We start from the raw sequence: 22989 nt of genomic DNA on the forward strand, positions 1-22989 counted from the left end.
GAATTGGAGTGGATCTATGGTTTCTGTAATGGTGGTGTTGATGAGCCATGACCAGCCTTTCAAAGTACTTCATGGCTACAGACACGAGTGCTACGTGTCAGTAGACATTTAGGCAGATTACCTTGGTATTTTTTGGCACAGAGAATATGGTGATCTGCTTGAAACAAGTAGGGATTACAGACTCGCTCGGGGACAGGTTGAAAATGACAGTGAACACACTTGCCAGTTGATCAGCGCATGCTCTGAGTACACGTCCTGGTAATCCGTCTGGCCCTGCTTCCTTGTGAATGTTGACCTGTTTAAAGGTCTTATTCACATCGGCTACGGAGAGCGTGATCACAGTTGTCTGGAACAGCTGGTGCTCTCATGCATGCTTCAGTGTTGCTTGCCTCAAGGCGTGCATTGAAGTCATTTAGCTCGTCTGGTACGCTCGCGTCACTAGTCAGCCCTCGGCTGGGCTTCCCTTTGTAGTCTGTAATACTTTGTGAGCCCTGCCACATCCGACAAGTGTCAGAGCTGGTGTAGTAGGATTCAATCTTTGTCCTGTATCGACCCAATACTTGTTTGATGGTTCGTTAGACGGCCTAGCATAATTTTTTATAAGCGTCCGAGTTAGAGTCCTACTCCTTGAAAGCAGCAGCTCTACTCTTTAGCTCAGTGCGTATGTTGCCTGTAATCCATGGCTTCTGGTTGAGGTATGTACGTACGACTTCATCGATGCACTTATTGATGAAGACGGTGACTGATGTGGTATACTCCTCAATACCATCGGATTAATCCCTGAACATATTCCATTCTTGGCTAGCAAAACAGTCCTGTAGCTTAGGATCTGTATCATCTGACCATTTCCTTATTGAGCGAGTCACTGGTACTTCCTGCTTTAGTTTTTGCTTGTAAGCAGGAATCAGGATGGTCAGACTTGCCAAATGGAGTATGGTCAGATTTGCCAAATGGAGGGTGAAGGAGAGCTTTGTACGCATCTCTGTGTGTGGCGTAAAGGTGGTCTAGAGTTTTTTTTTTACTCTGGTTGCACGTGTGAAATGCTGGTCGAAATTAGATCAAATGGATGTAAGTTTTCCTGCATTAAAGTCCCTGGCCACTAGCAGCGCCGACTCATTTCTTTAATTTATATAATGATCAAGCCACTCATAAAATCTCATATTTTTTTTGTTAACATAAAATCAGACAGGTAGAGTAGTAAAATCTAAAGAGAGAAAAAGTGAGAGATGAAATGTGGAGAGCAGTGATGGTGGCAGTTAGTGTTAGGGGATAGGGAAAATAGGATTTTGAATGGAAATCAATTGTTTGGTCCCCACAAGGATAGTAAAACAAGTGTGTGTGTGTGTGTGTGTGTGTGTGTGTGTGTGTGTGTGTGTGTGTGTGTGTGTGTGTGTGTGTGTGTGTGTGTGTGTGTGTGTGTGTGTGTGGAGGGGGGCAGGAGGACACTTTGATGAAAGTTGATTATGAGTCCCATCAAGTGATCAATGATTTCATTAATAAGACGGATCTCAAGGCTGTCATACCACTGACAGGGTGCTGAGGGATAATCCGCTCCCCACGCTCCATTTTCCCCAACGCCCGGAAAACCGGCCTCTCTCCTCCCCTCCTCCCTGGCCCTCCATTCCTCCAATATTTCCAGACACACGGAACACCACGGAAAAGGGATGGGAGCAGAGGTGGGGGGTTTGTCTTGATGGTAGTGAGGAGGTGGGGGAGAGGGGGGCAATGAGTAAGGAATGGGGTGAGGGAGGGAGGAGAAGAAATGTGAAAATCCATTTTGAAACCCATTTTCAATTAGGGCCCACAAGCTGTTATCACAGGTGTCGCGGAATAGGGGCCCCGTAAGTGAAAATGTCTCCTATCCGTTTCTGAAATGAAACCTTATCTGAGCGGCACAAAGATGGACGGGGACAGCGTATCTGTAAATTACTTTCCATCCCCGCTGTTAAACGGAAACTTTATTTCTGATAGATGACATCCCCCTTCTATTTACAATTGATAATTTAAATGGCTACCTAAAAGGTGTCCCCTCACTTTTTCTTCTTTATCTCTCCCCTTCTCCTCTCCTCTCTCTGAGGTTTTGTATGTTTTTAAAGCAGTCAACAGCTCTTTTTTTTCTCCTAAACACTTTTGCCACGATCTCTGTTTGGGTTAGGGATTTTGCTGGTAACCTACGTGTAAGCAGAAAATTCCTTCCTCCTCAAGGCTCAACTTTGGGCCTCTGAGACTCCTGCTCCTGCCCTTCCAAGCGTGACCGTTATAAAGGGGTACTTCAGGATTTTGACAATGAAGCCCTTTATCTACTTCCCCAAAGTCAGATAAACTTACGTATACTATATTTATGTCTCTGCGTACAGTTTGAAGGAAGTTGCTAAATAGTGTTAACACAATTGCTAACTAGCGCTAGTGCAATGACTGGAAGTCTATGGTCACTGCTAGCATGCTATAAGATATTATAGACTTCCAGTTATTGCGCTAACACTAGTTAGCGTTGACTCGCAAAATGACCTCTAATTCTGTCATACTGGATGCAGAGACTTAAAAATGGTATCCATGTTCATCTGACTCTGGGGAAGTAGATAAAGGGCTTCATTGCCAAAAATCCCAAAGCACCCTTTTAAAAGGTTCTGAGTCCTTCCTTCATAAACTATTAGGTTCACAGCAGAGGAGGCTGGTAGGAGGACCTATATGAGGACGGGCTCATTGTAATGGTGGCTGGAATGGAATCAATGAAACGTCAAACACTTTGTTTCAATGTGTTTGGTACCATTCCATTGATTTACATTCCTTGCTTTTACAATGATCCCGTACTCCTATAGCTCCTCCCGCTAACAGCCTCTGGTCTACAGAAAACCCTGCTACTTTAGGGCATGCATTCCACTACAATTTCCTAAACTAGCTTGCGAACTCAAACCCTCACTTCCCCTCTCTCGCTCACTCTTTCCCTCTCTTCTAGCCCTCCCTCTCTCTCACTCCTCTTTGTCCCTCTCTTCCCTCACTTTCCTAATTCAGCAGCATCCATATAAAAAAAATCCAATGAACCAACCAACCAGAAACTTTTTTTTCACCCTCTCTCTCCTCAATCAATAAGCAGGGGCCTTTCCCTCCCTTCTTTTCTAGTTTTTTTTTATTAGCAAATTATCCCATGACGACAGGATTTATTCAGCCAAGAGCATGGACATCTTTTTTTGGAAGGCCCGGGGAAACAACAAAAGAATCAGGAGACTTTGTGGTCCACCTGCCTGGAGAATGATGAGGGTGGGGGGAGGTCTCCCCCTTGCCCCTCCTAAAGAACACCAATCACAGCATTGTTGTGGCTCAGTCGGCCCTTTTGAGCTGTCAGGCCAGGGGAGCGGGCGAAAAGATGAATAGTACACGGGATGAAGCCACCATTTAGCCAACCATGTGGGAACGCTAGCTAGCTCCCCCTCCAAGACTGCACATTACAAAGCCAAGCAAGCTCTCTCAACTCCGACAAAACTTACATACAAGAATAAGAGAGGAAGAGAGAAGAGTGCACGTTGGCAGAAAAGAGAGGGTAGTAGGATATATAAAAGTGAGAGAAAAGTGAGGGTGAGAGAAAAGAAAATAACGAAGGAGCAAAGAAAGGAGAGAAAGGAAGAAACAAAAGTTTTCCACTGTTCTGATTTTTATTGAGTTAGGGAACTGCTCAGGACATATGTACACACACGGTTACATAGTGTATGTGTAATATAAGTACTGTGTTTTTTACTTGTGTCATCTATACACAATATAAAGAACCAAAACATTGTAATCTTTACAAAGAAAAAAGTTATATTTATGTCTTTGTTCTTTGTGTTCTGGAATTAGATTTGGGAGAGTGGTTAGTAACGTCATGAAGTCAATTTTGTCACAAAAAAAAAACATAATTTAATCAAATTATAACCTCCAGGACTTGCCAACATTTGAATCAATTAAGTCCCCCAAAAACTTGGACTTAGACACAAAGCCTATCAGGCGAGGTTTTCCAGAAAATTATTTCCATATGCCTTAATCACAAACAAAACCAAAACACGCAATCGTGTAGTAATTGTATTGCAACAGAAAACACTTCAGAGAGACCAAAGCTAAACAGCCCATAAGTCCACTCAATTTATTTTTTACTTTTTGCTAGCTTTTACTTCTTCAGTTCTAATCGTAGCATGCTGTGGTGGAGGGGTGTCCTACAGGGTTTCCCCTGTGTGGGTTCAGGGGCCACTCCTCTGCAGCATGATGGGGGAAATATTCACCTGGGCCTTCCTGAGAAGAGCCAGCCACTGGGGTTCCACAGCTGCTCACAATTACCTTTTGTTTGTATGGGGAAGGAGAGGGGACAGGGGGGCTACAGAGGTTAAAGTTGACAGGGGTGTATAAGGTTACACCTGATAAGATGTTATGAGTTCTGGGGCAACTTGGAGAATGTGCTGTCATTAGAACCTGCTCAAAAAATGTGTAAGCCATCTCTTTCTCTGTGGATAAGTATCAACACTCATTCCTCCTTCTATCTTTCTCTCTCTCTCCTATGATCTTGGATAAGAATATTATTTTTTGTTTCCCTACTCTTTAACCCCAGGTATGGCCCCTTGTGTAAGTTCAGATCATTGCGGGAGTACCTTTCCAAGACAAACGTTACGTTGTTAGTAGGAGTAATTACCAGAGCATTACAAAGAAAAATGCACAATCACCAGAGCCAAATTACATCCATGCATTTTCCACACCGCAAAACATATTTTTATCTTCCCTCCTTTAATGAATAAAATAGTGTTGCCATATGGGAATGAGTAAGAGGGACAGTGTTCCCAAGACGGATCGAGATGCATTCCCCCCTACACGCCACCCCCACCCCACTTCCGGCAATAACTTCCATATATATATATATATATATATAATATATAATAATAATATACATGAGAGAGACTTACAGTCATGTGGAGAGAGAGGGAGAGCGAGCTCTACCAAGAGAGAGGACCGATATATATATATAAAAGTGAGAGATACATGAGACAGAGAGAGAGTGAGTGAGAGATTGAGACAGTGAGTGTGAGAGAGAGACCCTCTGAGTCATTAACCTTCTCCTGGAGTGTTTGAAGGCTTCTGCCGTGGACCTGGAATGATTACATTTGACATGCTACAAATCAGATGGAAACCCAGGGCGACAGAGGGCTTCCTTACCTCTCTCTCTCCACTGACACTCCTAAGTCTACTACTCCCCCATCCCCCCACACACCTCTTACCACCTCAACCCCCCCCCAAATAAAAAATATAACTCTTCCAGCTGCAGCTAATGACCACAGCTGCAACTTAAGTCATGGTCATTTGTCCTCTGGGTTTGTTATGACTTTTGTCTGGCAGTCCCAGTCACTCCTGGAGAAAAAAATATTTTGTTTTTGAATATTCTTCATTTCTGCAGCTGTGTTGTGAGGGCCAAAAGATTGAACAATGAACATCTTTTGTTGTGTATTCTAGATGTTGCATATGTTGCATATACGATTGTTGTATATGAACTCAACTTTCTCCAAAAGGGCCTGCCCTTGTTTTCAACATTACACATGATTGAGTTTGTAAGAACATGATCCCTTCACATCTTGCATTCCACTACAAACAGCATCTTAAATGAAGAAACACCAATATCTTAACTTTATGACCAAACCATTCAACTCCTTACAACTTCCTGTTCGTAGTCAGACAAGACAAGAAATCGACAGGAGAGAGATGGAAGGGACCAATGAGGAACAGAACAAGAGAGGGGACCAGAGAGGGTAAGGAAGGAAAGAAGAGGAAGTAAAAACTGGAAACAATTCTTACCATTGGATGTAGTGCTGGAGGCCACAGCCTTCTCGCTGATGTCGGCGGACGTGGACAAGCCCTTGGTTGCCACGATGGTCACCACCTTCTTCTTCTTCTCAGCTGCAGAACTGGCCTGGGACTGGGTTTCCATGGCGACAGCTCATTCCTCAGCACCTCATGGAGACAGGACACCTGGGGGGTAGGGAACAGGTGTCCAAGGAGTTGTAAGTCGCTCTAGATAAGAGCGTCTGCTAAATGACTTAAATGTAAATGTAAATGTAATGTCAACAAGTGCAGACCTACAGTAAAATGTCCCATTGCAGAGCTTTATTAGAGCAAACTGTCATGCTACAGACTTTCCTAACATTATCTCCAGATGCATTGGTCTTCCAGCGATGATTGTCCAAGGAGTGTCTATCATAGTAAAACTCTTAACACTTTTGTTTCGTTTAAAGCTTCAAGAAATTGTTAAACTGACCCAATTTTTAACAAGACAAAGTGCAATTAAGTGTAAAGACATCGTTGTTGAATTGCTCGAAAGGTTAATGCCACACTCTCTCAACAATAGAGATGCAACGGTATCCCACTGTGCAAAAACAGGTTGAATCAACACTGTTGCCACGTCACCTCAACCCCAAAATTCTGTGATGACATTGAATCAATATGGAAAACTAACTGGATTTGCAAAAAGTCAACAATTTAAGGGCATTTCGTATTTTTTTCATCCAATATTTAACCAAAATCTAATGACATGGTGACAACCAAATGTCAATGAAAACTAGACATTGAACTGACATCTGTGCCCAGTGGGATGGCTCCACCTCTTTAGAAACAGACTGTATGAAAGCATGAAATCTAAAAGTCTTCAAGAAAACAATCCCATGGAACTGGCGCTTCATGTTTGCTGACCTCTGACCTCCATACCATAAGGAAGTCCTTCCAGTCAATCCCCTTTTATCCCTGGCCACAGAGAGGGCCATGGGTCAATCCACCAGCTCCACTTGGTTTATTTTCACTCATAATTGTTATGTTTGATCTTCCCACTGCCCTCTCAATGCACCCAATGGGCCTTATAGCATGAATCTTCCAACCGGGATTTCTGTAAAAACCTGGGAATTTTGATAAAGTTAAGATAATTTTGCAACCTCACAAATGGGACAACTTCTCATCTCACCCAATTTTGAACTATGACATAGTAAATTTATGGTAATGTGGGGGAATTAAGTTCTATACATTTTATTTCAAAGTATATTAGTTAAAGACGTTGCTGTTCAGTAAGTTCAGGTTATACTGTATCTTAGAGTACATGGAAGTTAAGGTTGTGGATAGGTATGTACAGATAATTCCTCTTCCAGAGAGAAAGAAGAAACCTTCAGGGGATACTACAGAGAGAGAAACATTCACAGCCTCAAACAATTAAGGCTCGTCTGTGGTGCTTTTGGGAATATCATGGTGCCTGGCAATTTTTCCTTCTCTCAAAGAACAAACGTTGTTTTGGTTAATGCTGTCTCTCCGTTTTGAAGGGCAAATCTGGGTTTGGTACATTGATTTTGGGACTAGAATCTCAGATTGCCCCTAAGAGATTCAGCCAACAGTCTATAGTAGCAAACCGTCTCAGTTCAGTTCAGAACCTCTATTTGGGTCAAGTCATCCCTGAACCCTAGCCATGAAGACAGCAACCAAACATGCTAAACCACAACATAAAATACAGGATCATTTAAATCCACTGCAAGCCCTTCACTTAGACCCCGAAACACACCATTGTTCAAGGATAATTGCTGGAAATATTTAGTCTGTGCAACATTTTTCAAATAGAGTCCTAATTGCCAAACAATACTTTTTACTTGCCTTCCATCCCATAAACACTAGCAGATTAGAAAGAGGGGAGTTGGTAAATAGGGCTGAAATGCACAGAGCTGATGTTGAATTTACAGGAGAAGTGGATGGTGTTACCAAAACTCTCCTAAGAGGGCGGTGTAGAGGGGGAGGGCGGGGGGCAACTTCAGACAAACAAGGTGCACTTTGTTTGTTTTTTTCCCAACCCTCCTGCAGTCCATTCTAAGCCGACAACAACATCTGTAAGCAATCGTTAATTGCCCCCCCCCCCCCAAAAAAAAAAAAACAAAGCACAATTACTCCCCGACCAATCAAGACAGATTTAAACAAAACTCTTCCTCTAATCAGTCCCACATGAATACATGTGTACCATGTCACTCCAGACCTAATTTCTATCTTTCTACAACAGATCTCATCTCAAATCACTGGTATGCGTTTGATGAGTGTTTGAGTTTTGGGGTTAGTTTCAGAACTTTTTTCAATTTTTGTAGAACAACAAGAGTGAGTGAGTGTGTATGTGTGAGTTCCTGAGCACTCGATCAATTCAGGTCCTGGGTTGAGAGAGACAGCAAGCCACTCACCCACTTTCATTGGCCTGCAACCATAGAAACTCAAATGTGAGGCACTCCTCGACTGACATTCTGTCTCTGGCAGAGGGGAGATCAGACAAAGGTTTTTTTTCTGCCCTCTTTTAAATTGCACCGTTCTGACAATTGAACTCCTTTCAAAAGTGAAGAAGAAGGAGAAACTTGTTTACACCCTCGACCTGCCGGTGCTTTTTGCCGGTGTTTGCGTGTGTCCCTGCGTGGGTGCGAGGTGCGTGCGTTGGCTCCCTTCGTTGTTTGAACCTCTAAACCTCTCTACCTCCCTCCCCCCAGGTGAGTCAGAAAAGGTTGGAAGGAAGGAGGGATATTCAGATTCAGAAGAGAAATATATTGGGGGAGGAGTGCAGGGTGAGGAGAAAAGCAGGGCCATACACATTCCATTGGTGCAACAAACATTCCATTGGTACAACAAATGCTCCTGGCCACTCAAGTGTGGCTGACCACCCTTTTGTGTTATGAAGCATTCAGAGCAGTCCATGGTTTTAGAAACAGCAATTAAAAGCAGGACCTTTTCACCCATAATCCCTCTGACCTGGACACCACCGCTACACCCAATCAAACCATCCTACAAGTGTTCCTCTCTCTCGGTCTGTCTCTTTCTCTCATTCTGTTTATCTTTTAACCTTCTCTTTCCACTTCTTGGTTACTTTTATTAAAGAAGTCTCAAGGTATTGCTCACCTGAGGTAGAGTACCTTATAATAAACTGTAGACCACACTATCTACCAAGAGAGTATTCCTAGCTGTCTATGTACCACCACAAACCGAAGCTGGCACTAAGAACGCTCTCAACCAACTCTATAAGGCCATAAGCAAAGGAGAAAATGCTCATCCAGTGGTAGCACTCCTAGTGACCTGGGACTTTAATGCAGTTTAATGCAATCAGTTTGACCAGCATGTCAAATGTGCAACAAGGGGGGAGAAAAATCCTGGACCACCTTTACACCACACACAGAGATGCATACAAAGCTCTCCCCTGTCCTCCATTTGGCAAATATGACCATAATTATATCCTCCTGATTCCTGTTTACAAGCAAAAACTAAAGCAGGAAGTACCAGTGACTCGCTCAATACGGAAGTGGTCAGATGATGTGAATGCTACACTACAGGACTGTTTTGCTAGCACAGACTGGAATATGTTCTGGGATTCATTCAATGGCATTGATGAATACACCACCATTGGCTTCATAAATTAGTGCATCGATGAAGTCATCCCCACAGTGACTGTACGTACATATCCCAACCAGAAGCCATGGATTACAGGCAACATCTGCATCGAGCTAAAGGATAGAGCTGCTGCTTTCAAGGAGCAGGAGAATAATCCGGACGCTTATAAGAAATCCTGCTATGCCCTCAGACAAACCATCAAACAAGCAAAGCGTCAATACAAGATTAAGATTGAATCCTACTACACCGGCTCTGACGCTCATCGGATGTGACAGGTCTTGAAAACTATTACAGACTACAAAGGGAAATTCATACGCAAGCTCCCCTAAATGCCTTTTATGCTCGCTTTGAGGCAAGCAACACTGAAGCATGCACGAGAGCACCAGCTGTTCTTGATGACTTTGTGATTACGCTCTCGGTAGCCGATATGAACAAAACCTTTAAACAGGTCAACATTCACAAAGCCACTGGGCCAGACGGATTACCAGGATGTGTACGCAAAGCATGTGCAGACCAACTGTCAAGTGTCTTCACTGACATTTTCAACTTCTCCCTGACCGAGTCTGTAATACCTACATGTTTCAAGCAGACCACCATAGTCCCTGTGCCCAAGGAAGCAAAAGTAATCTGCCTAAATGATTACCGCCCTGTGGCACTCACGTCGGTAGCCATGAAGTGCTTTGAAAGGTTGGTCATGGCTCACATCAACAGCACCCTCCCGGACACCCAAGACCCACTCCAATTCGCTTACCGCCCCAACTGATCCACAGATGATGCAATCTCAATCGTACTCCACAGTGCCATTTCTCACCTGCACAAAAGGAACACCTTTGTGAGAATGCTGTTCATTGACCACAGCTCAGTGTTCAACACCATTGTGCCCACGAAGCTTATCACTAAGTTAAGGAATCTTGGACTAAACACCTCCCTCTGCAACTGGATCCTGGACTTCCTGACGGGCCGCACCCAGGTGGTAAGAGTAGGCAACAACACGTCTGCCACGCTGATCCTTAACACTGGGGTCCCTCAGGGGTAATACAGTACCTGGATTATCAGTGGGGCCCAGAGTTTTTCCTGACTTTGTGACCACCTGACCAGGATAAACTCTGGGCACTAGTCATAACCTAGCCTTGTTATAACCATTATCATTATATAATAAGTCATAAGTATGTCATATTGTAAGTACCTACAGGATGTGCCATTTCTGGAAATTCTAATCTAGGTCAGGTAATGCTAATATTATTTTTCTATCTGAGGATTTATCTCAGGGAGGCGCATACACTGAGTGTACAAAACTTTAAGGACACCTTCCTTATATTAAATTGTCCTCGGAACAGCCTCAATTCGTTGGGGCATGGACTCTACAAGGTATCAAAAGCATTCCACAGGGATGCTGGCCCATGTTGACTCCAATGCTTTACACAGTTGTGTCAAGTTGGCTGGATGTCCTTTGGGTGGTGGACCATTCTTGAAACGCACAGGAAACTGTTGAGCATGAAAAACCCAGCAGCGTTGCAGTTCTTGACACAAACCGGTGCGCCTGGCACCTACTACCATACCTCGTTCAAAGGTACTCCAATAATTTGTCTTGCCCATTCATCCTTTGAATGGCACACATACACAATCCATGTCTCAATTGTCTCAAAGCTTAAAATCCTCCTTGAACCAGTCTCTGCCCTTTCATCTACACTGATTGAAGTGGATTTAACAAGTGACATCAATAAAGGATCATAGCTTTCACCTGGTTTCACTTGGTCAGTCTGTCATTGAAAGAGCAGGTGTCCTTAATGTTTTGTATAGTGTAAATATTATGCAGTTCTTTTGAAAGTCATGTACTGTAGGGCATCTACCCTAAACCTTAGCTGCAGAGAATACATACTAATCTGTCATGTCATTAGAAAATCAAATATTTCACCACGTTCGCATGAGATATCACAAAAAAAATAACCAACATTTTACAGAGGCTGTATAATATTCAGCCTCGCTGTATAACAGAAGGGCTGGTCTTTGCATACTCAGTAAGCACCTTACAAAAGAAGGCATTATGAACCACGCATCGGTTGAAGTCGTTACCCAAAATAAATACAAATTTCATATTAATGTTTATTCCTTGAAATGACTGTCCCACACTCAATTAGTGAAGGGAGAATGAAAGGGTGTGTCTTTATTCGTATGCCATCATAATCCTTTCCCACAGAAAGGGAGGCGATTAATCAGGTTAAAAATACCACTATTCAGGCTGTTGGTAAGAAAAATAAACATTCTTATATTATAAGCACATTAAGCAAATCAATTTAACATAAATTATACACTTTGAAGACAAAGGCTCTGAGTTGAAAGTCATTTGCCAGTTGTACATCAAAGTCAAACACTGAAATAAACTTTTCTCTTTGAGGGTCTTCACACTTACTAAACTTTTTGCAAAAAATACCCGGGACTACACATATACTGGAATATAAGCAGGGCAGTCTCAACAGTCTATTTTTTTACTTGCCTACACTGTATGGAGGACCAAAGCTGCCATAATTAGAATTAAATAAATAAATGCACACATAAATACATAAATACATAAATAATTATTTTAATTAATGTTATTCATTTATATAATTTCTTTATTTCTGTATTTCTGCCTCCAATATGATAATGAGGGCGTATCAAGCAAATGTATATGGGTGGTATCTAACACACCATTGGTTGATCAATGTCACGGCGCGTTGATCGATTGCATTTGCCTGGTCTGCGTTCAGTATGACAGAACATGTTAAAAGTTTAATGGCTATATTTCCCATTAGAACCCCCCCAAACAATAATGTGTCACACATATAGCTACTGTATGTATTAATATGTCACTTTATGGGGGGAAATTGGAAATAAAATCTATTATATGCTGCTGTGCACCATAAAAACATAAAAATAACAAAATGGAACACTGTCATTTCTTGACATAGAAACTGGTGAACAGTTTTGGAACACTGAGCCATTGACTGCCTGCCTGCACCATGTGTCTGTGGGCTCCTGAATGGTGCAGTGGTCTAAGGCCACTACAGACACCCTGGTTCGAATCCAAGCTGTAACACAACCGGCCGTGATTAGGAGTCCCATAGGTCTGGGTTTGGCCGGTGTAGGCTGTCATAAATAAGAATTTGTTCTTAACGGACTTGCCAAGTTAAATAAATGTAAAATACTAGTGGGTTGCATTTGACAATAAGGCACCGGACTACTATAGTTTTGAACCTAGAAGAAGACCAAGATGGGCAAGAGGAATGACCAGGATGGGCAAGAGGAATGACCAGGATGGGCAGAAAAGTATGGTAAGCTAATGTTACTGAGGATTAAGATCGCTAGCTTGGGTACAACTGATAAAGTCCAGTTGGCTAGCTAGCTGCATTTTACAGCAATGCTCTCAGTTTTACACTTAGATAGCTAGCTAATTAACTAAACTGCAATTTTCAAAAACCATTATAATCTAACTTCATACGGTAGTCAAATACCTGTCAGATGTAAAGCAAGCAGGATCGGGGGCATGTCAGAAGCAACGCTTGTTTCCTAGCTCATGCTAACTACATCAGTTATTAAGCAATAGAGTGGACACTTATTAGGCTAGCAGCTAGCTAGCTACAGTCAAATAAGGAGGATGTTGTCATGATAGAATAAGTCACCTATGTCAAGCTAGCCACAATACGGATTAGCCACAATACTGGAATTTGCTGTTCGCCTAAGCAATTGTTAGTGAGATGAAAATATAAATAATATCTTTGTTAGCTATAAATTCACGTATAAAATGTAATTTGTCATAGCCTTTATCCCAAAATGGCACGCATACTTTTAAATCAGATCGAATGTTGTCATTTATATACATGACTGTGAAATAGGAAAACTGATACATGAATCTTAAATACAGGTACGATTTGATTTTGTTAGTCTCTGCAGGTTTGTCATCTGATTTCTTGGAGCCTGGTGGATATGGATGCAAACATACAACGAGGCAGGACATTTCTCTGCATCCAGGTTGAGGTTTGCTACCAGCAGGAACATGGAACACTATGTAATGATACTAGGCAGGAGGCCCTGGGCCAGTAGGAGGTCAGAGGTGAGGGCTCTCTCTCTTTCCAGCACTCACGACCTCTATCCATCTCTCTCCAGGTACTACAGAGACAGATTGGTCCAAGGACCTCCAGGGCCTTCTAGTCAACTACCTGCGATCTCTCCAGAGCACAGAGAAGTAAGTTACACTCATAATAGTATACTTGCTGCACCATGTACACCTCCTTCAAAGTAACAGTTTGCCTGTGTGATGATATAGCATATTATCCACAGCCACTGGTTGGATTGGATTCACTGTACTCAAGCCAAAACTCAGGCTCTCTCCTCCATGTAAAAGTCTCCCAGACTCTAGAGCAGCACATCAAACAACACATAAAAAACATGCCACCCTGTTGTTGGAAGTTTACATACACTTAGGTTGGAGTCATTAAAACTAGTTTTTCAACCACTCCACAAATGTCTTGTTAACAAACTATAGTTTTGGAAAGTCGGTTAGGACATCTACAGTGGGGCAAACAAGTATTTAGTCAGCCACTAATTGTGCAACTTCTCCCACTTAAAAGATGAGAGAGGCCTGTAATTTTCATCATAGGTACACTTCAACTATGACAGACAAAATGAGAATGAAAAATTTAAGAAAATCACATTGTAGGATTTTTAATGAATTTATTTGCAAATTATGGTGGAAAATAAGTATTTGGTCAATAACAAAAGTTTCTCAATACTTTGTTATATACCCTTTGTTGGCAATGACAAAGTCTTCACAAGGTTTTCACACACTGTTGCTGGTATTTTGGCCCATTCCTCCATGCAGATCTCATCTAGAGCAGTGATGTTTTGGGGCTGTTGCTGGGCAACACGGACTTTCAACTCCCTCCAAAGATTTTCTATGTGGTTGAGATCTGGAGACTGGCTAGGCCACTCCAGGACTTCTTACGAAGCCACTCCTTCGTTGCCTGGGCGGTGTGTTTGGGATCATTGTCATGCTGAAAGACCCAGCCACATTTCATCTTCAATGCCCTTGCTGATGGAAGGAGGTTTTCACTCAAAATCTCACAATACATGGCCCCATTCATTCTTTCCTTTACACGTCCTAGCCCCTTTGCAGAAAAACAGCCCCAAAGCATGATGTTTCCACCCCCATGCTTCACAGTAGGTATGGTGTTCTTTGGATGCAACTCAGCATTCTTTGTCCTCCAAACAAGACGAGTTGAGTTTTTACTAAAAAGTTCTATTTTGGTTTCATCTGACCATATGACATTCTCCCAATCTTCTTCTGGATCATCCAAATGCTCTCTAGCAAACTACAGACGGGCCTGGACATGTACTGGCTTAAGCAGGGGGACACGTCTGGCACTGCAGGATTTGAGTCCCTGGCGGCTTAGTGTATTACTGATGGTAGGCTTTGTTACTTTGGTCCCAGCTCTCTGTAGGTCATTCACTAGGTCCCCGCCTGTGGTTCTGGGATTTTTGCTCACCGTTCTTGTGATAATTTTGACCCCACGGGGTGAGATCTTGCGTGGAGCCCCAGATCAAGGGAGATTATCAGTGGTCTTGTATGTCTTCCATTTCCTAATAATTGCTCCCACAGTTGATTTCTTCAAACCAAGCTGCTTACCTATTGCAGATTCAGTCTTCCCAGCCTGGTGCAGGTCTACAATTTTGTTTCTGGTGTCCTTTGACAGCTCTTTGGTCTTGGCCATAGTGGAGTTTGGAGTGTGACTGTTTGAGGTTGTGGACAGGTGTCTTTTATACTGATAACAAGTTCAAACAGGTGCCATTTAATACAGGTAACGAGTGGAGGACAGAGGAGCCTCTTAAAGAAGAAGATACAGGTCTGTGAGAGCCAGGAATCTTGCTTGTTTGTAGGTGACCAAATACTTATTTTCCACCATAATTTGCAAATAAATTCATTACAAATCCTACAATGTGATTTTCTTCCTCATTTTTATTATTTCACTTATAATTCACTGTATCACAATTCCAGTGGGTCAGAAGTTTACATACACTAGGTTGACTATGCCTTTAAACAGCTTGGAAAATTCCAGAAAATGATGTCAATTAGTCTATCAGAAGCTTCTAAAGCCATGACATCATTTGAGTCAATTGGAGGTGTACCTGTGGATGTATTTCAATCCCTTACCATCAAACTCAGTCCCTCCTTGCTTGACATCATGGGAAAATGTAATGAAATCAGCCAGACCTCAGAAAAAAATAGTAGACCTCCACAAGTCTGGTTCATCATTGGGAGCAATTTCCAAACGCCTGAAGGTACCACGTTCATCTGTACAAGCAAGTTACACAAGTATAAACCCCATGGGACCACACAGCCGTCATACCGCTCAGGAAGGAGACGCATTCTGTCTCCTAGAGATTAACATACTTTGGTGCGAAAAGTGTAAATCAATCCCAGAACAACAGCAAAGGACCTTGTGAAGATGCTGGAGGAAACAGGTACAAAAGTATCTATATCCACAGTAAAACGAGTCCTGTGTCAACATAACCTGAAAGGCCGCTCAGCAAGGAAGAAGCCACTGCTCCAAAACCGCCATAAAAAGGCAGACTACAGTTTGCAACTGCACATGGGGACAAAGGTCGTACTTTTTGGAGAAATGTCCTCTGGTCTGATGAAACAGAAATAGAACTGTTTAGCCATAACGATCATCTTATATTTGGAGGAAAAAGGGGAGGCTTGCAAGCCGAAGTAAAACATCACAACGTTGAAGCACGGGGGTGGCAGCATCATGGTGTGGGGTGCTTTGCTGCAGGAGGAACTGGTGCACTTCACAAAATAGATGGCATCATGAGGGAGGAAAATGATGTGGATATATTGAAGCAACATCTCAAAACATCAGTCAGGAAGTTAAAGCTTGGTCGCAAATGGGGCTTCCAAATGGACAATGACCCCAAACGTATTTCCAAAGTTGTGTCAAAATGACTTAAGGACAACAAAGTCAAGGTTGGAGTGGCCATCAGAAAGCCCTGACCTCAATCCTATAGAAAAGTTGTGGGTAGAACTCAAGAATTGTGTGAGCAAGGAGGCCTAAAACATTGACTCAGTTACACCAGCTCTGTCAGGAGGAATGGGTCAAAATTCACACAACTTATTGTGGGAAGCTTGTGGAAGGCTACCCAAAAGGTTTGACCCAAGTTCAACCATTTAAAGGCAACGCTACCAAATACTAATTGAGTGCATGTAAACTTCTGACCCACTGGGAATGTGATGACAGACATAAAAGCTGAAATAAATCACTCTCTACCATTATTCTGACTTTTCACATTCTTAAAATAAAATGGTAATCCTAACTGACCTAAAACAGGGAATGTTTACTTGGATTAAATGTCAGGAATTGTGAAAACCTGAGTTTAAATGTATTTGGCTAATGTGTATGCAAACTTCTGACTTCAACTGTATATGCAGACAATTCCCTGAGGATGGATGCAACTACCAAGGTTTTCAAAGGCCACATGTTGGGGATGTATAAACTCATAATTTTGTTAGATTACAAAACAATAACTTCTTCATAGTATGTTTGTCAGTAACTTTTACTAACTTCTGTGATAAGTTAAACACATACATAACACTTGAAGCATATGATTCGTATGAAGGTCGTATGAGGGTCTAAAGTAAATGCCCAGGGTGAAAACATTTGTATTCATGTATACCAGACATCAACACAGGCGTGTCAAATAAAACATATAGTACCAATCAAAAGTTTGGACACACCTACTCATTCAATGGTTTTCCTTTATTTTTACTATTTTCTCCAGGGTAGAATAATAGTGATGACATCAAAACTATAAAATAACACATATGGAATCATGTGGGAACCAAAAGTGTTAAAGAAATCAAAATATATATTATATCAGAGATTCTTCAAAGTAGCCACCCTTTGCCTTGATGCCAGCTTTGCACACGCTTGGCATTCTCTCAAACAGCTTCATGAGGTAGTCACCTGGAATACATTTCAATTAACAGGTGTGGAAACACAAAAGAACTATGGTCAGAACGTGACATGTTCAGAGGAGACTGCGTGAATCAGGCCTTCATGGTTGAACTGCTGCAAAGAAACCACTATTAAAGGACACCAATAAGAAGAAGAGACTTGCTTGGGCCAAGAAACACGAGCAATTGACATTAGACGGTTTCAGTCACAATTTGCTTTTACCATAGTGTTCTATAGTAGCTTTAATATGGTAGCTAGTGTTAGCCTAACACATAGGCGAAATTCCCACAGGGTATGGGGGACTTGCTAGCTAACTTTACATAGCTGAGTAGCCTAAATTATAATATGAATGACACCGTATGACAACGTTACTGTACTTTTAGAATCTTATGGTGGGGGTAAACATTATTGATATGCTAACGTTACTTGATCATGAAGCATGTTGTTAATTTTAGTAAGCTAGGAGTTAGCTGTGTATTCTCAGCTAATTTAATGTGTACGGATGAGAAAATAAGCCCTTTAATATTCTGCACATGCTTGTGGATTGTTTTATTATTCAAGAGTCTAATATGGTTTGGTTGCATTATTCAATATTGTAATAGGTTTTAGAAGAAAAGTTGCTAGGATTGTTAATTAGTTTGTGCTTGATAAGTTTGCCCAATCAAATGATTTGTTTCAGAGAGTTCTGTTATGAGGAAGAGACTAAGTACTAGTGGCTACTGTGATATTTACGGTCAATTTGAGCTGCGGACTAAGAATGTTGCATTGCCAGCCACCATAAAAGGTAAAGCAAGGATGTAATGTGAATTGAAAAGTAAAAATCTCTTTCGCCACTTTGCCACTCAGACTCTCCTTCATCTCTCGTAGTAGGAATAGGATTTTTGGGAGGGTTTTCACACCGGGTTAAACAACAAACTAAAAAAACATTGCCTTTGAAAAATAATTTTCTTTCTGCAACTGGTAAAGGAGACCATTATCGAAGGTATCGAAATAGTCCATCTATTGTTGTCGTTACACACTAAACACACTATGGAAACTTATATAAACAAAAATAATATTACAGATAAAAAAAATACTGAAGGTGTACTTCCAATTGCACCATTTCATCTAGAACGCACGCACGCACGCACGCAAGCACGCAAGCACGCACAAACACACACACTGGGAGAGATCTCTCTATAAACTCTAAGTGTCTTTTTAGATTTGGCGACCCCCACCCCTTGCTGAGGGGATACTGAATTTGTGTTCATTTCATTGGGGGTACTGGCAGCGCTGCAGCATTCATCATCATTACATCAGTGACCACTGAGAACCTTTATCTGGCGCTTATCAACAGTGCACAAACACACTACAGCACAAAGGGGGGGGTAGAGGGGGAGAGGAGATTGAGGAATGAGAGAGGTTGTGAGGTAAAGTGGGATAAATAGAGAGAGGGTAGGAGGGATGAATGGAGAGAGGAGGGTGAAAGATAAGGGGGAAAATGGGGAAAGAAAAGAGGTGGATATAGAGGATAAAAAGGAATATGAAAGAGGAAAAAAAGGTAGCGCGCCATATCATTCCATCAACGGAGGAAAATATCTGGTAAGAGTGAGGAGATTTGCCGAGGGGAAAGGAGGAGGAGGAGGGGAGTATAACTATAACCTCTGAAAGATTAGCTGAATCTAGCATAAAAACAGAATGCTCTGTATTGGCCCCCAAGGTCCAAACAAACCAACACAGTCATGAAGTAGGCACGACAATGCCTCTTCCCCCTCGGAAGGCTGAAAAAATTTGTCATGAGCCCTCAGGTCCTCAAAAAGTTATTCAGCTGCACCATTGAGAGCATCTTGACAGGCTGCATAACCGCTTGGTATGGCAACTGCTTGGCATGTGACTGGATGGTGCTGAAGAGGGTAGTGCGTACGGCCCAGTACATCACTGGCGCCAAGCTACATGACTGGGGCCAAGCTTCCTGCCATCCAGGACCTCTATACCAGGCGTGGTCAGAGGAAGGCTAAACATTGTCAAAGACTCCAGCCACCCAAGTCATAGACCATTCTGTCTGTTACTGCATGGCAAGCGGTACCGATGCACCAGGTCTAGATCCAACAGGACCCTGCGCAGCTTCTATCCCCTAGCCATAAGACTGCTAAATACTTAACTAAATAGCTACTCGGACTACCTGCATTGACCCTTCTTCCACTAACATTTTTTGACTCATCACATATGCTGCTGTTACTGTTATCTATCCTGTTTACTAGTCACTTTATTCCTAGTTATATGTACATATCTACGTCAATTACCTCATACCCCTGCACATCAACTTTGTCACGTTCTGACCTTAGTTCTTTTGTTATGTCTTTGTTTTAGTATGGTCAGGGCGTGAGTTGGGTGGGTTGTCTATGTTAGTTTTTCTATTCTATGATTTGCTGTTTCTGTGTTTGGCCTGGTATGGTTCTCAATCAGAGGCAGCTGTCTATCGTTGTCCCTGATTGAGAACCATATTTATTTTCTGTTTAGTGTGAAAGAGCTCCTGACGGAGCTGTTTCTTTTTTTCACCTTTGTTACCTTGTATTTAGTGTTATTATTTTAAGGATGAACACTTACCACGCTGCAAATTGGTCCAACCTTTCTTACTCCTCATCAGAGGAAGACGACGAACATTACAGAATCACCCACCACCAAAGAACCAATGAGCGTGGTAACGGGCAGCAGCAGCGATCTCAAGACTCCTGGACATGGGAGGAGATTTTGGACGGCAAGGGACCTTGGGCACAGGCTGAAGAATATCACCGCCCCAAGGCAGAGCTGGAGGCAGCGAAAGCCGAGAGGCGGTGGTTTGAGGAGGCAGCACGGCAGCGCAGTTGGAAGCCCGAGAGGCAGCCCCAAACATTTATTGGGGGGAGGCACACGAGGAGTGTGGCTAAGTCAGGTAGGAGACCTGAGCCAACTCCCCGTGCTTACCGTGGAGAGAGAGGGACTGGGCAGGCACCGTGTTATGCCGTGAGGCACACGGTGTCCCCAGTGCGTAGGCATAGCCTGGTACGATACATAGCAGCGCCTCGTATCGGCTGGGCTAGAGTGGGCATCGAGCCAGGTGCCATGAAGCCGGCTCAGCGCATCTGGTCTCCAGTCAGCCAAGTGCTGCCAGAGCTGTCAGTCAGCCAGGAGCTGCCGGAGTCTCCCGCTTGTCCGGTGCTGCCGGAGTCTCCCGTCCGTCCGGTGCTGCCGGAGTCTCCCGTCCGTCCGGTGCTGCCCGGAGTCTCCCGTCCATTCGGGACCCGTGGCTAGGGTCCCCAGTCCGAGGTCGGCGGCGAGGCGGGCTAAGAGGAGGACAAGGACTATGGTGGAGTGGGGTCCACGTCCCACGCCAGAGCCGCCACCGCGGACAGACACCCACTCAGACCGTCCCCTATAGGTTCAGGTTTTGCGGCCGGAGTCCGCACCTTCGGGGGTGTACTGTTCACGTTCTGACCTTAGTTTCGTGGGTGATTATTGTCTGTTTAGTGTGTGTTGCACCTGACGAAGCTGTTTCGTTTGTTCTCTTTTGTTACTTAGTATTTAGTGTTCAGTTCAGTTTATTAAAAGGATGAACACTTACCACGCTACAAATTGGTCCGACCTTTCTTACTCCTCATCAGAGGAAGATGACAAGCGTCACAAACTCGGTACCGACACCCCTTGACGTTTTCCACATTATGTTGTGTTACAGCCTGAATTTGAAATGGATTACATTTAGATTGTGTCACTGGCCTACACACAATACCCAATAATGTCAAAGTGGAATTATGTTTTTACAACTTTTTACAAATTCATTAAAAATACAAATCTGACATTAAATCAGTTCTGGAGTAAAAAGTTGCTTAACAAGCCACATAAGTTGCATGGACTCCCTCTGTGAGCAATAATAGTGTTTAACATGATTTTTGAATAACTACCTCATGTCTGTACCCCACACATACAATTATCTGTAAGGTCCCTCAGTTGAGCAGTGAATTTAAAACACAAATTCAACCACAAAGAACAGGGAGGTTTTCCAATGCCTCACAAATAAGGGAACCTATTGGTAGAATGGTCAACAACAAAAAAGCAGACAATGAATGTCCCTTTGAGCATGGTGAAGTTAACTACACTTTGGATGGTTGCCGAAGAGGAGTCACGATCGCCGCGGTAATCAAACTCAGACCAAAGATTGGACCAATTTGCAGCGTGGTAAGTGTTCATCCTTAAAATAATAACACTAAATACAAGGAAACAAAGGCGAAAAAAAATCAAACTCAGACCAGCGTTGAATCGGTTCGGCATCTTTATTTTAAGGAGAACCGAACAACAACAATAAAGACTAAATGATACGTGACGTTCTGTAGAGCTCACAGGCATCAACACAAAAACAAGATCCCACAAAAACCCAGTGGAAAAAGGCTGCCTAAATATGATCCCTAATCAGAGACAAGGATAGACAGCTGCCTCTGATTGGGAACCACACCAGGCCAACATAGAAATACAAAAACTAGAGTACCCACCCTAGTCACACCCAACCTAACCAAATTAGAGAATAAAAGGCTCTCTAAAGTCCGGGCGTGACAGTAACCCCCACCCCCCACCCCCAAAGGACACCATATGTGAACTGATTGCCCCCCATCTATCTTCAGAGCTCGTGCTGCTAGGCGACCTAAACTGGAACATGCTTAACACCCCAGCCATCCTACAATCTAAGCTTGATGCCCTCAATCTCACACAAATTATCAATGAACCTACCAGGTACCACCACAAAGCCGTAAAAACACGGGCACCCTCATAGATATCATCCTAACCAACTTGCCCTCTAAATACACCTCTGCTGATTTCAACCAAGATCTCAGCGATCACTGCCTCATTGCCTGCATCCGTAATGGGTCAGTGGTCAAACGACCTCCACTCATCACTGTCAAACGCTCCCTGAAACACTTCAACGAGCAGGCCTTTCTAATCGACCTGGCTGGGGTATCCTGGAAGGACATTGACCTCATCCCGTCAGTAGAGGATGCCTGTTTTTTTTAAATGCCTTTCTCACAATCTTAAATAAGCATGCCCCAATCAAGACATTTAGAACCAGGAACAGGTATAGTCCCCCTGGTTCTCTCCAGACTGACTGCCCTCAATCAACACAAAAACTTCCTCTGCATTAGCATCAAACAGCCCCCGTGATATGCAACTTTTCAGGGAAGCTAGAAACCAATACACACAGGCAGTTAGAAAAGCCAAGGCTAGCAGCAGAAATTTGCTTCCTGCAACATAAACTCAAAAAGGTTCTGGGACACTGTAAAGTCCTTGGAGAATAAGAACACCTCCCAGCTGCCCACTGTACTGGGGATAGGAAACACTGTCACTACCGATAAATCCACTATAATTGAGAATATCAATAAGCATTTTTCTACGGCTGGCCATGCTTTCCACCTGGCTACTATTATTTTTCTACGGCTGGCCATGCTTTCCACCTGGCTACCCCTACCCCGGTCAACAGCACCCCACAGCAACTCGCCCAAGCCTTCCCCAATTCTCCTTCTCCCAAATCCAGTCAGCTGATGTTCTGAAAGAGCTGCAAAATCTGGACCCCTACAAATCAGCCGGGCTAGACATTCTGGAC

General features: G+C 43.0%; 1 protein-coding gene across 1 annotated transcript in view; it reads right to left on the reverse strand.

The window, feature by feature from the left end:
* LOC118361463 (transcriptional activator GLI3-like) overlaps window positions 1–22989 on the reverse strand; it is a 161483-nt gene that overhangs the window by 114885 nt on the left and 23609 nt on the right. Inside the window, exon 2 of the mRNA XM_035741417.2 lies at window positions 5806–5979. Coding sequence (XP_035597310.2) covers window positions 5806–5938 — 133 coding nt within the window. The 5' untranslated portion in view covers window positions 5939–5979. The remainder of the gene's footprint in view (window positions 1–5805; window positions 5980–22989) is intronic.

The sequence above is a fragment of the Oncorhynchus keta genome, chromosome 28, assembly GCF_023373465.1.
Source record: "Oncorhynchus keta strain PuntledgeMale-10-30-2019 chromosome 28, Oket_V2, whole genome shotgun sequence".
In the NCBI taxonomy this organism is placed as follows: domain Eukaryota; kingdom Metazoa; phylum Chordata; class Actinopteri; order Salmoniformes; family Salmonidae; genus Oncorhynchus; species Oncorhynchus keta.